The sequence below is a fragment of the Tauraco erythrolophus genome, chromosome W (genome assembly GCF_009769465.1).
Source record: "Tauraco erythrolophus isolate bTauEry1 chromosome W, bTauEry1.pri, whole genome shotgun sequence".
Lineage (NCBI taxonomy): Eukaryota > Metazoa > Chordata > Aves > Musophagiformes > Musophagidae > Tauraco > Tauraco erythrolophus.
This window is the reverse complement of record NC_141497.1, coordinates 6998614-7013292: the sequence shown is the minus strand read 5'-3', so window position 1 is coordinate 7013292 and position 14679 is coordinate 6998614. Positions and strand designations below refer to the sequence as shown.

The 14679-nt window shown below is 44.0% G+C and overlaps 1 protein-coding gene across 3 annotated transcripts in view; it reads right to left on the bottom strand.

The window, feature by feature from the left end:
• Window positions 1-14679, bottom strand: part of LOC147526187 (ceramide transfer protein-like) — a 146490-nt gene that overhangs the window by 33064 nt on the left and 98747 nt on the right. For all 3 annotated transcript variants that reach the window (XM_086630156.1, XM_086630157.1, XM_086630159.1), the window contains exons 2-4: window positions 9810-9917; window positions 8858-8996; window positions 7382-7465 (exon numbers count right to left, since the gene is read on the bottom strand). In XM_086630156.1, coding sequence (XP_086486282.1) covers window positions 7382-7465; window positions 8858-8996; window positions 9810-9869 — 283 coding nt within the window. In that variant the 5' untranslated portion in view covers window positions 9870-9917. The remainder of the gene's footprint in view (window positions 1-7381; window positions 7466-8857; window positions 8997-9809; window positions 9918-14679) is intronic.

Genomic DNA, 14679 nt, shown 5'->3' with positions numbered 1-14679 from the left:
TCCTTTCTATGTTCTTTCCTGCCACTAAAGGGATTGAAGAAAACACTACCTGGGCTCCTGACCCTTCGACCAATCGCCCCAATGCCCTAAAGTCCCTTTTGATGGCCTTTGGACTTCTCTCTGTTAGCTCATCAGTACCAACTTGCATTACCAGTAATGGATAATAATCAGAGGGCCGTACCAGACCAGGGAGTTTCCTAGTGACGTCCCTGACACGGGCCCCAGGGAGGCAGCAGACTTCCCTGTGGGTTGGGTCTGGTCGACATATTGGCCCCTCTGTTCCCTTCAGAAGGGAATCACCTATGACAATTACCCTCCTTTTTCTTTTAACAGGGGCAGTCAGAAATCGTGGAGCAGACTGACTCCCCTTAGGCAACCCTCTGCGTGGGCCCTCGTCTATGTTTTCTTCTTTTGATGAGGTTTTAATGCTGACAGCAGTCTGACCCGGCTTTGGAGACACCTCCAAGCAGGGACAACCATCACCCTCCCTGTCATCCAGTTGCCCTTGCAGAGCACTGTACCTGTTACATAAGGACACCTGGGGGGGGCGAGGGAATTGCCAGGCAATTGCGCTTGCCACACCGAGCAGGGACCTTGTGCCATTGCTCCTTGTCCCCTAATTCCTCACATTCCCTGATCCCCTTTAACCTCTGCACTTCTTCTTTCTGCTCTGCCACAACCAGATTATGCAAGCTGTCAATTTCCCTCTCGCTTTCCCTAATTATTCTTAACCTGCTCACCTCCTCCCTGAGCTCCAACACTTCATCCTGGAGCTGCGCCACCCGGCTTAGCAGGTCATCAACCTGCTCACACCTCACGCAGCCATCCTCAGGGTTGCTCCCAGCTACCAAGGATAAGCTGTGACATTCCTCACAGCCTGTGATCTGAGCACCCACAACCCTTCGAGTGGGTGCTCGGTGGCGACCTCCTCTGAGTCGCCACCATGACTCCCTGATAAGATGAAGTACTTCAAATCCTATCCAAAGAGCTGCAAACTGCAGCAGTTGTCCCCTCAGTTAGGCAGGAACAAGAGCCTTCCTTAGCTTCTTCCCGGTGGGCAGGGACTAGTCGCTGCCCTCCCTGAGGCTATTTATAGCCCCGTGACTCACAGCTGTGCTGGCTCCGCCCGGCTCTCGCAGCAGCCCGCCTACGCCGGCACCGCCCCCAACAGCGGCAGATCTGGTCCCGGCTAGAAAATGCTTCCAGAAAAGCCCTAGAAAAGAGCTTTTCTTCGGCTTTTTCCTGCAGTAGCTCTCCCCAGTCGCAGTCTTACCTGCTCTGAAGTGGATCTCCGCAGAAATGGAGAATCAACTTATGGATAGGAATTAGAGAGTCTCGGTTGGTACGATATTGCCGTCGGTGCACTGTTGTAGTAGCAATTGGCACCTGTTGTTCTTCGACCCTCAGTAATCCCACAGCAGAAGGGTCCGTTGAGAGACCAGGCAAAGTAGACAGCTGTCTGCCTTCTTCTGTCTCTACTGCAGCTATGCCAAAAGCCCACCGATACCCTTTTGGGTCTTTGAAATACCCTCTTTTAAGATAATCTATGCCAAGGATGCACGGTGCTTCTGGGCCAGTCACAATAGGGTGTTTTTGCCACTGCTCTCCAGTTAGGCTCACTTCAGCCTCTAACACAGTCAGTTGTTGAGACCCCCCTGTCACTCCAGAAATACAGATGGATTCTGCCCCTCTGAAGTTCGATGGTATCAAGGTGCATTGGGCACCAGTATCCACTAGAGCCTTATACTTTCTGGGGTATGATGTGCCAGGCCACCGAATCCACACAGTCCAGTAAACTCGATTATCCCTTTCCTCCACCTGGCTGGAGGCAGGGCCCCTCTAGTGCCTGTTATCATATTCATCAGAGGAATCAGCAGGATTAGAGTCAGGGTGGCTAGGAGAATCAGCCCTCCCATTTTGACTAGTGGACTGCTCACTGTAGACTGGGGCAACAGCTGTCCTGGAGGAATTGGAGAAAATTCTATTTCTGTTGGTTCTTTCTCCCAACTGGCGTACCCTGGCCTCTAAAGCGGAGGTGGGTTTTCCATCCCACCTTCTCATGTCTTCTCCATGATCACGGAGGTAGAACCACAGCTCACCCCGTGATCTGTACCGTCTCTCTTGTCTCTCTCGAGGAGGGTAACGCCTGGTTCTAACAGCTGAAATTCTTGAACGTTCAGGTGGTGGGAAATCTACTTTTTCTCTTAATTCTCGAACCTCCTCAGACAGCTTTTCACAGCTGCAACACAGGTTCGTATAGAAGTATTATCATCATATCGTCGGAGGTAGGTGACCAGATTACCTATGGATAGTGGTGCTTCATCGTCTGCGAAGTCCATTATTGCCAATGAGGTGGAATATGCTGCTGGCGCGCTCCGTAGAATCTTTTGCCACATTGGTCGTGTGCACCGGACGTCATCTGGATCTTCAAGTCTTGGTCCGCTTCTCGAGTCAAGATAAATCAACTCTCGCACAGCCAGTTCTCTCAGATACTGAATAGCTTTTTCTATGTTGGTCCACTTGCTTACATTACATGGCACCTCGTCCTTGTAGGGATACCTTTCCTTTATAGCTGCCAGGAGCCGTCTCCAGAGGCTGCGGACTTGTGATTGTCTTCCAATTGCTTTATCAATGCCTCCATCCATGGCAAGGGCTCCTAGCTGCCTGGCTTCGTTACCATCTAACTCCAAACTATTGGCTCCCATGTCCCAGCATCTGAGCAACCAAGTGACAATGGGCTCACCTCTAAGATGGCCATAATCTTTTCGAATATCTCGCAGTTCCCTCATTTTTAGAGATCAGGTGGTTATCGTCTCATCTATGATGTCACTTCTTCTCCATTGAGATTTTCTCTGGGGCGAAACAGAATGCTCCCGCTTCATTTCTCATGATGGCCCTGGTTGCTCTTCATCATCATCATCATCCTCTCCTCTGCGTTCTGACTTTCGCACACATTTCCTTGGTTGCTCTTCCTCCAATCGTTGTGATGGCCCTGGTTGCTCTTCTTTGTCTGGTTGCTCTGATGGCCCTGATTGCTCTTCTTCATCTTCTAACTTTTGTATACATTTTCTTTTCCTTACGGGGGCAACTGATACCATTGTAGTCTGAGTAGCTATAGTGCTTGTCACGGGAGTCGAGATGGCAAGCACAATAACCCGAGAAATAAATTGATATACACCCCTAAATGGCTGATTAACTTTGAATATATAGATAATTAAACATATATTCAGGAGACCTTGCAGGACAATCAAACCCATTAAATTATTCCAACGATGTTCGGCATTATCAAAATCCATGTAAGCTTTTGTGAATGAAAAGTCACCGGTATAATTGGTGATGATATCCGCCAGGTGACGCTCAAAATTAATAAACGAGCTCCACATCACCATCCCCCTCTGCACCGCCGAATACAAAGACCGAGCCGGTCCCAGCACCGATGATCTTATCAGAGTTACACCGTACAGTATAGCAAAACCCTTAATTACTGATAACATACTTTTCATGCTGGTCCATCACCCAGAGCCAGAAAACCGCATAAACATTCCGCCTAACATCATATAGGGTAAATAAGGCAGTAAATTATAAATGTCCGGTAACATGTATGCGAGCATAACAAACAGCATTCCAGCCAGCAACATCGTTATCTCAACCCCTTCGGGCCCCACGTTGGGCGCCAATTAAGACTGTCGTGGGTTAGGCTGAACCCCCACACACAGCCAGTCACTCCCCCTCCCCCACCCCCAGGAACGAGGGAGAGAATTAAAGGATAAACGGGAAACCCGTGGGTTGAGATAAGAACAATTTAATACAGATGATTTAATACACAGTGTATATGCTCACCACCCCCTCGTATGCGAAGCCCGTCTCGTCCCAAAGCTGCAATCCCGGACGAACGCGAGGCCCCGAAATAGAGAGGGGCAGAGAGAGAGAGATAGTACTCCAAGAGTGGGAGTACTGGGAGAGAGAGAAAAAGAAAGAAAAACTATAAAGCAAAAGCGCAGGAAGTGCAAAAGAGCAAAAGCGGCGAAAGAGCCAAAGTGCAAAAGCCCTTCTTTCCGTCTGACCCTCACTTTTATACTGGGCATGACGCTGCATGATATGGAATACTAATTGGCCAGTTTGGCCCTCAATCTTAAGTTCCACCACAAATCACAAGGGGAATTGTGTCCCCCTTGTCCCAGCTATGCTCCCCCCTTATCCCGCCGTGTTTCTGCACTCTGGCACAGTGAAAAGTCCTTGGAGTCTCAAACATCAACTTGCTATCAGCATTCTTCTCAGAGCGAGCCTCTGAGTAAAACCAAAACACGGAGCTCTTCTAGCTGTTAGAAAGAAGAGCTAACTGTCCCAGCTAAAACTAGGACAATTAGAAAGCAAAAGTAACACCCATGTTGAAGCTGACTGAGCCCAGCAAGTTAAAGTTAACTCCTGCTATGCTATGGGGCAAGCTAACGACCTAGTGATTGTCTCTTTGTACTCGGCGCTGGTGAGGCCGCAACTGAAACACTGTGTTCAGTTTTGGGACTCTCACTACAAGAAAGACATTGAGGTGCTGGAGTGTGTCCAAAAAAGAGCAATGAAGCTGGTGAAGAGTCTGGAGAAGAAGTCTTATGAGAAGAGGCTGAAGGAACTGGGGTTGTTTAGCCTGGAGAAAAGGAAGCTGAGGGGAGACCTTATCACTCTCTACAACTGCCTGAAAGGATGTTGTAGTGAGGTGGGTGTTGGTCTCTTCTCCCAAGTAACAAGGGATAGGACGAGAGGAAATGGCCTCAAGTTGCGCCAGGGAAGGTTTAGATTGGATATTAGGAAAAGTTTGTTCACTGAAAAGGTTGTCAAGCATTGGAACAGGCTGCTCAGGGAAGTGGAGGTATTTAAAAGATGTGTAGATGTGGCACTTAGGGACATGGTTTAGTGGTGGACTTGACAGTGTTAGGTTTATGGTTGGATTCAATGATCTTAAAGGTCGTTTCCAACCTAAATGATTCTATGATTCTCAACTACAGTTAAAAAGACTGTTCCAGTCTTTCCAGGACTGGATAGAGACTTCAAGAAGAGAACCTGAAACTTGAGAAACAGAAGAATCTTAACAGCTGCTCTGAGGCAAAGCTTAAGAAAAGAGTGAAGTTTAAGATAAATCTTTCATTATCAATTAGCCTGAGTTGTTTTCTGCTCTGTAATGGATTTAGTCCTTCGAAATCAGAGGCATAGAAAAACTAAAATGATGATAAAGCTTTTAATAGAAATAATTGATGGAAATTAAATTTAATGGAATCAAAATTCATAAGAACTCTAATTAGAAGTTTTGTAGAAAGCAAAGAGTGGCAGAAATTATTTTCTGTGGTGAGCTACAGTAAATGAGATTATATACAGGTACCCATAACACATAGCAATTTCTTAGCACATAAGTTCCTAAAGACTTGATAATAGAACTTTTTACAAGAGGAATGTGGATATCATTTCAAATTCCTGTTAAACACATGATGAAAAAAAAATGAAGTCACTTTGCGTTCAAATGTTCCAAATTAATCAGATGTACTAAAGATACAGACATTCCTAATGACATTCCACATATTGAATGTGTACATATAGCAGATACACCAGAAGAACATAGATACAAAGAAATGTTCTAAAGGTAAATTAAGCTGAAACTTCCTCAGGGGTCGGTATTGCGGCCAGTGCTGTTTAACATCTTTGTCAGTGACATGGACAGTGCGATCGAGTGCACCCTCAGCAAGTTTGATGACGACACCAAACTGTGTGGTGGGGTCGACACGCTGGAGGGAAGGGATGCCATCCAGAGGGACCTTGACAGGCTGGAGAGATGGGCCTGTGAGAACCACATGAAGTTCAACAAGGCCAAGTGCAAGGTCCTGCACATGGGTCGGGGCAATCCCAAGCACAAGTACAGGCTGGGCGGAGAATGGATTGAGAGCAGCCCTGAGGAAAAGGACTTGGGAGTGCTGGTGGATGAGAAGCTCAACATGAGCCGGAAACGTGCGCTGGCATCCCAGAAAGCCAACCGTATCCTGGGCTGCATCCAAAGCAGTGTGGCCAGCAGGTCGAGGGAGGTGATTCTGCCCCTCTACTCTCCTCTCGTGAGACCCCCACCTGGAATACTGTATTCAGCTCTGGAGTCCCCAACACAAGAAGGACATGGAGCTGCTGGAGCGAGTCCAGAGGAGGGCCACGAAGATGATCCGAGGGCTGGAGCACCTCTGCTAGGAAGACAGGCTGAGAGTTGGGACTGTTCAGCCTGGAGAAGAGAAGGCTCCAGGGTGATCTTAGAGCAGCTTTCCAGTACCTGAAGGGGGCCTACAGGAAAGCTGGAGAGGGACTTTTTCCAAGGGTGTGTAGTGACAGGACAAGGGGCAATAGCTTTAAACTGAAAGAGGGGAGATTTCAATTAGATCTAAGGAAGAAATTTTTCTCTCTGAGGGTGGTGAGGCAGTGGAACAGGTTGCCCAGAGAAGTTGTGGATGCCCCATCCCTGGAGGTGTTCAAGGCCAGGTTGGATAAGGCTTTGAGCAATCTGATCTAGGGGAAGGTGTCCCTGCCCATGGCAGGGGGGTTGGGACTAGATGATCTTTAAGGTCCCTTCCAACCCAAATAATTCTATGATTCTACAAAAATTTATAGATTAAATTAAGTTTGACAAAGACATCTTTTTCAAAATGAATCATGCAGTGAAATTAAATTCTCACTTAACATTTTTTAAAGAAGGCTTTTTCAGTTTTCTGAAGTTTGTTCTGACTTAACAGTCATCAAAAATGTAGACTTTTATATGTAAAATAGGGTTAGTAGAACTGTGGACATGTTTACCAGGTGAGTGTTGCAATCTTGCTTATCTTTGCTGATAAGAGGCAAGAAAGATTTATTCAAAACTTCACAGTTATACACTACTTCACCTCTGAAATCAGTTCTACAATTAATCCTTAGCAGAGCAAGCACTTTATATCATTTAAAAAATCTACTCACATGATTAATTCTCTGGAAGTATACTGAAAGCTTCCATTTCCTTTCCTCATAACAGTTTTGGCAATAATCTAGAAAGAGCACTTAAACCGCAATTGTCTGTTACAAATCTCAGTTCCTAATATCTGAATGATGCAGCTATTTCAACAGAATTTTGTAGTGGAAATGGCTTTGGACACAGAATTGGAAATTCCAGTTTGACATTAATATTTGTGTGAATTAAAAATAACTCAGATTATCATTCCTTAGCTGCTTTTAATGATTATCTTAACACAAATAAGAACTTCCTGTCACATACATTCAAGTAACTATTCTTGTCATTTTCTGCTTAGAAAAGAGCACAAATACCTGTCTTGTATCACACTTATGATACCATTCATAACAATTTTCATTGAAAATTTGACACACTTACATTTTTCCTTACTGCTGTTACTGTTATGTAAAAAATCCCCATCAGAACGCATTGTAGGGAAATCATCTTCATCATCTTCTACCACTAAATTTGAGAGAGAGTAAGCATGTGTTATGGGGGTGAGAAAGCTTTCCCAATTCTTTAGTATGCAAGAAAGAATTAAGAGCATCTTTGTGGCTAACCAGAATTTAAGATTTTTTCCTGTAACAACAGTCATGAACTCTCCCCTCCCCTTTTTTTTTTTGACCCGAGACCACTATCAACATTACTGTCAGAAACCATCAGGAGACTAACATTTGCTCAGTGTTGAAATTTAGCACTTGATTATATGGTAAGAAGAACATTATCTCGATGTTACAACTGTATAAGCAAGGAGCCACAACTGAGCAACCATCTACTCTTTTACACTAGAAAGTTCTCAAGAAGCAGGATGGTACTTATTTACTGTTTTCTCACTACCAAAAGCTTCAGGCTGCCAGAACAAACGTGAGGATGAATATAAATGCCTCAGGAGAGCGCATTAATACAACAACAAGCTGTGCTCTGGGAAGAACAATTAAGATATGTAGACATCCCCACCTGAGTCTACTAGGACCTCAAGTGTGCACTCAGCACTCTAGCTGCAGCAAATACATCTCAGGAGCTTTCATTAAGGCAGAACTTTTGCCTTTTTAAAATAATGTGTTGTTCCTATCAAAACTAATATCCTATTGTTTTTCAAAATAAAGGTAAGCGACACAGTGGTAATCTAACTTGAATTCATCTTATGGGGGCAATTATTGTTCTATAACATCAAATGCTTAAAAGAACATTTCTTTTATACAGTTGACAGCTACAGATTAATATTTAAGTTAAGTAGATTTTTCTGGGAATCCAACTTATGAAGTGAAAATAGTTAACTGTTTATGCAGAAATATCTATGATTGATCCCATTACTAAAAAGTGAATTTAAGATACATATTTTATTTATATGGTATCAAATGCTATAGTAACTATATGAAGACAGACTGAGAGAGTCGGGGCTGTTCAGCCTGGAGAAGAGAAGGCTCCAGGGTGATCTTATAGCAGCCTTCCAGTGCTTAAAGGGGGCCTACAGGAAAGCTGGGGAGGGACTTTTTACAAGGGCATGTAGTGAATAGGACAAGGGGAAATGGCTTTAAATTGAAAGAGGGCAGATTTAGATTAGATCTAAGGAAGAAATTTTTCACTCAGAGGGTGGTGAGGCACTGGCACAGGTTGCCCAGAGAAGTTGTGGCTGCCCCATCCCTGGAAGTGTTCAAGGACAGGTTAGATGAGGCTTTGGGCAACCTGGTGTAGTGGAGGGTTTCCCTGCCCATGGCAGGGGGATTGGAACTAGATGATCTTTGAGGTCCCTTCCAACCCTAACCATTCTATGATTCTATGATTCTATTTTAAGGGCTATTACTGTGCAAAAAGTTAAATTCTATGGAGATAAGAGTTTTCAATTAGTTTTACCTTTATCCCTCTGGAGTTCATCTTTGGAAACTGCATCTGCACAGGCATCAAAGTATTTCTGTAAAGTATCAACTTGTCTACACAAGATGTCTCTAAAGGTTTCCATTTCTGCAAGCTTCTCACGTAAGCTATGGCCCTTCTGAAAATACAAGAGAAAAAAGGCTCAAATGCTTCTACATACTCAGCAATAGTTCAATGCTGGAAAAAAAAAAAAGGATTTCTGCAATTATGAAGAAGAAATTCTTCAAGTACACTAAAGATATTTCAGATATCGGCAGCTATGAAATATTGTTAATGTTAGAACAACATAAGATATTGTATAAAAGTGTTTCTTACTCATTTTGTCCACTGGTCTCAATTTTTCCTCTTGACTGCATCTGCTACTTTAGAGCATTCAATAAAAGCTTAATAAAAACATGATCTTGCATGCTACTAGGTATACACCTATTTGCCTGAAAACAGTCAGTTCTAGTTTAAGATCTTTGTTCTAATCTTTACTCCCTGCTTTCTTGTGCTGCTCTTCTGCTCTCCCAGAAGTACAGCCCACCCAAGTTCAAATGTTAAATTATACACATGAAACAAGGAAAGTCATCATTTGTCAATCAGTATTAATCAAATTTGTAAGCCACAGAATCGGCATTTCCTTTCATTTAGAAGCCCTGATGTTCTCAGAAGTACACTAGGAAAAGTTAAATCCTCCCACAGGTTTGATTTTCTTGCCATTCGAAAATGACACCATAGTTTAAGAGGGACAACTGCATAGAGGCATTAAAAAGCTTCCTGTACGATCTGTTCATCATCACATGATGAATTACTAGCACTTATAATAAACTAAAGATTTGGGTTGGGTTTTTTTCCTATAATTGTATGAATAAGTCTTCACATAGCTTATTTCCTTTCCAGTTGTGTGTGTTATTTACACACCAATACTAAGAAAATGTTATTCACTAACCTTGAACGAAGAGGTGGATGTTGCAGAGTACCCACTTGCTCCAGAAACAAGAGATACCATGGAGCCATGGCGTCGTAAACTTGACTCTGATCCATAGCCAGATTCAGTCTAAAAAACAAACCACACACAAAAATAGAGTGCTGAAGCTTTTTTTTAAAAAAAATAAATCATGAAAGCAAGTTTAATGTCATCTCCTCTAAAACCAGCCCATTTGTTTCTTGTCAGGAAGCAGCAGGAGGTTAATAACTCAGATTGTGTCTGCAAGTTTAAGATGTTGATGTAATATCTGTAAAGTTACCATGAATCTATTTTTTGTTATAATAATCTGGGAAAAAGTAGTTATCTGCAACTTATGTGCCTCCAAAAGAGTAAGACAACATATATTTAAGGGTTCAAAAAAGGGGTAACATTTCCATTATTTTGGTATATGTAATCCCTACCAAGCAATTTTAACATAGCATTCAAAAAAACTACAGTACTCTACAATTAATCAAGGGATTAACATGGTTCAGTTTGAAGACAATCAATCAACAGCCTCAGTTAATCCTTACAATCATTCAAATAGTGCTATTTTAGTTTTAAAAGCAACAAAAAAAGTAGAGATCATAGAAAAACAGATAATTACTGCTATAAATTTTTTTGCTTGTTCCAGACTTTTTAAGAAATATTCTTTACACTAGACTGAAATTATTTTTGACAAAGAACAAGTCTACATAAAACAAGATGATATGCTGAAAGCAAGAGAGAAGAAAACAACAGTAACTAATTAAATAACGCAAAAAATTAAAAACATCTCTTGATTAAAATAGCATGAAAAATATCTAAAAATGTTAAGTTTGACAAATGTCCTCGCGAGTGAAACAGAAGCAGATACTGAGGAACTGGAAGAAAAATATTTCCCTAAAGGCTAACGTAAAATGGCCCATGCATGGCAAAGAAGAAGAAAAACCCTGAAACAGAATGTAAGACTGTTGGAAAATCTCATTCCCTAACTATTGTACCAATTAGTCTTTATAGTATGAAATTGTATTAACTTTCTTAGTATGTATAGTTTACATTGTATACTGTATAGTCATGGTTAAGTAAGCATGACTAAAGGACCCCAGCTCATTGTAAGAAGGCCCCACCTGCAGTACTGCGTTCAGCTGTGGGGTCTCCAACAGAAGAAGGACATGGAGCTGTTGGAGCAAGTCCAGAGGAGGGCCACCAAGATGATCCGAGGACTGGAGCACCTCTCCTATGAAGACAGACTGAGTTGGGGTTGTTCAGCCTGGAGAAGAGAAGGCTCCGGGGAGACCTTCTAGCAGCCTTCCAGTACCTAAAGGGGCTACAAGAAAGCTGGAGAGGGACTTTTTACAAGGGCGTGTAGTGATAGGACAAGGGGCAATGGCTTTAAACTGAAAGACGGGAGTTTTCAATTAGATATAAGGAAAAAATTTTGCACTCTGAGGGTGGTGCGGCACTGGACCAGGTTGCCCAGAGAAGCTGTGGATGCCCCATCCCTGGAAGTGTTCAAGGCCAGGTTGGATGAGGCTTTGAGCAACCGGATCTAGTGGAAGGTGTCCCTGCCTGTGGCAAGAGGGTTGGAACTAGATGATCTTAAAGGTTTCTTCCAACCCAAACCTTTCTATGATTCTATGAGAAGGACAGCCCCCATCCTGAAGAATAAAGGATACTCCTGGACTATCAAGATAACACTAGCATCCTAGCCCCTTGTAGTGGTTTAGGCCGCTCTGGCAACTAAACTCCACACAGTTGCTAACTCACCCTCCCCCACCCCCCGGGGATGAGGAAGGGAATTAAAGGAGAAAAGGGAAAGAGACCCATGGGTTGAGATAAGAAAAGTTTACTACTACTGCTACTAATATATGAATATATACATATATGTACAATGATAAATGTAGATGTGGAGGGGGTGGGGGGTATTGTCAGACTTAGAGGATTAACAGCCGAGGACGGCCCTCCAGTGTCTGATGAAAGGAGTGTAGGCAGGTGCCTTCGGCCTGCTGCCTCAGTGATAGTAGGGGGTGATATGTGTAGTCAGGAGCAACACACAAGTTGCCTAGAGGTTAAAGAAAATCCCAAAAATAACAGCTCAGGAAATAAAGCTTCCCCCTCTAGGGGTGCAGTGGGGTCGAAAGCCCAACTTACGTGCTTCTATACGAACGCACGCAGTATGGGCAATAAACAAGAGGAACTGGAAGCCCTTGTTATCCGGGGAAACTATGACATAGTTGCCATCACTGAAACATGGTGGGATGACTCGTATAATTGGAGCGCTACCATGGATGGCTACAAGCTCTTCAGGAGGGATAGGAGAGGTAGGAGGGGTGGTGGGGTTGCCCTGTATGTAAGGGAAGGTCTAAACTGTTTAGAGTTAAATGTTGGGGATGACTTGGTAGAATGTCTGTGGGTAAAAATCAAAGGGGGGCCTATGAAGGCGGATATTGTAGTGGGAATCTGCTACAGGCCACCCTATCAGGACAGTGAGACTGATGAACTATTCTTTAAACAACTGGGGGAAGTCTCGCGCTCACTAGTCCTTGTCCTTATGGGTGACTTTAACCTACCTGATGTCTGTTGGAAGTATAGCATGGCAGACAGGAAACAGTCTAGGCGATTCCTGCAGAGTGTGGAGGACAACTTCCTATCACAACTGGTCAGTGAACCGACTAGAGAAGGTGCTCCTCTAGACCTGCTGTTTGTGAACAGAGAAGGGCTTGTGGGAGATGTGAAGGTTGGAGGACGCCTGGGGCATAGTGACCATGAGATAATAGAATTCTCAATTCTAGGGGAAGTTAGGAGGGGGAGCACTAAAACGGCCAAGCTGGACTTTGGGAGAGCTGACTCGAGGGTAGGGAGGCTCTTCAGAGGGATTTGAACAGACTGGATCGTTGGGCTGAGGCCAATGGCATGAGCTTTAATAAGGCCAAGTGCAGAGTCCTTCACTTGGGGTATAAAAACCCCAAGCATCGCTATAGGCTTGGGGAAGAGTGGCTGGAGAGCCTGGCGGAGAAGGACCTGGGGGTGTTGGTTGACTACCAGCTTGATATGAGCCAACAGTGTGCCCAGGTGGCCGAGAAGGCCAATGGGATACTGGCGTGTATCAAGAATAGTGTAACCAGCAGGAATAGGGAAGTGATCCTGCCCCTGTACTCGGCACTGGTGAGGCCGCACCTGGAATATTGTGTCCAGTTTTGGGCCCCTCGCTTTAAGAGAGATATTGAGCTCCTGGAGCGAGTCCAAAGAAGGGCGACTAAACTGGTCAAGGGGCTGGAAAATAAAACTTATGAGGAGTGGCTGAGGGAGTTGGGGCTGTTTAGCCTGGAGAAGAGGAGGCTGAGGGGAGACCTGATTACAGCCTACAAATACTTGAGAAAGGATGGTGGGGAGGTAGGGGAAGGGCTCTTTACATTAGTGATGGGTGATAGAACAAGAGGAAATGGGTATAAGCTTAGTCAGGGGAGATTCAGGTTGGATGTTAGAAAGTATTTCTTCTCTGAAAGGGTTGTCAGCCACTGGAATAGGCTGCCCAGGGAGGTGGTTGAGTCCCCATCCCTGGATGTGTTTAAGAATAGGGTGGATGATCTACTTAGCAATATGGTTTAATGGGGATTAGGGACGGTTGGACTCGATGATCTCTAAGGTCTTTTCCAACCTAGAAATCTATGAATGAAATCTATGAATGAATGAAATATATACAAATGAGTCATGTACGATGTAATTGCTCACCACCCCTTGACCGAGGCCCGCCTCATCCCGAATTAACGATCCCAAAAGAGATAAGCCCCGATACCGCAATCCTGGATGAGCGAGAGGCCCGAAAAGAGAGAGCGAGACAGAGATAGCACTCTGAGAGTCCGAGAGTGAGAGCCCCAGAAGAGCAAAGGCCCTTCTTTCCGGCTGATCCTCATTTTTATACTGGGCATGACGCTACATGATATGGAATACTTCATTGGCCAATTTGGCCCTCAATCCTAAATCTAAATTCAAATCATATGGGGAGTTGTGGGCCCTTTGTCCCGGCTGTGCTCCCCCCTATCCTGCTGTGCTCCTGCACACTGGCAAGAAGACGGCGGCTGAAAAGTCCTTGAGGCCTCAGTGTCAACTATAAACATCAGTGCGCTGCCAGCGTTCTTCTCAGAGCAAGTCTCAGACTAAAACCAAAACATGGAGCTCTTCTAGCTGTTAAAATAAGAGCTAACTCTGTTCCAGCTGAAACCAGGACAGCTTGTGATTAATAGTTCCACTAAACAGTTTATCCATGCTTCTGGATTGTATACAAGACAGCTGTATACAGCTATCAGCTTGCAAACTCTATCAATAAAACGTTGCAGACAAAAAGCATTTAGGCAGTTTTAACTATTTGCAACCAAGGAGCAAATCCAGCAGATTAAACAGCAGACCAAACAGCACATAACACAAATCCAAAGCGTGTGCATTTACAGATCATGTTCACAAAACTGTCTCAGACAATTATGATTTAGTAGCCAAAGGGAAAAAAAGAAAATTAAATCAATCATAGAACCATAGAATGGTTAGGGTTGGAAGGGACCTTAAAGATCATCTAGTTCCAACCCCCCTGACATGGGCAGGGACACCTTCCCCTAGATCAGGTTGCTCAAATCCTCATCCAACCTGGCCTTGAACACCTCCAGGGATGGGGCAGCCACAACTTCTCAAGAATACTTATTTGTCAGAAGAACCAGAAAACAAGTATTGCTTTACAACTGATGCAGAGATAAGTCATCCAGCTGTCGTGGTTTAGGCCGATCCAGCAACTAAACTCCACACAGCCGCTCTCTCACTCCTTCCTCAGTGAAGTGGAGAGGAGAAAAATATAATAAAAGGACTGAGGGTTGAGACAAGA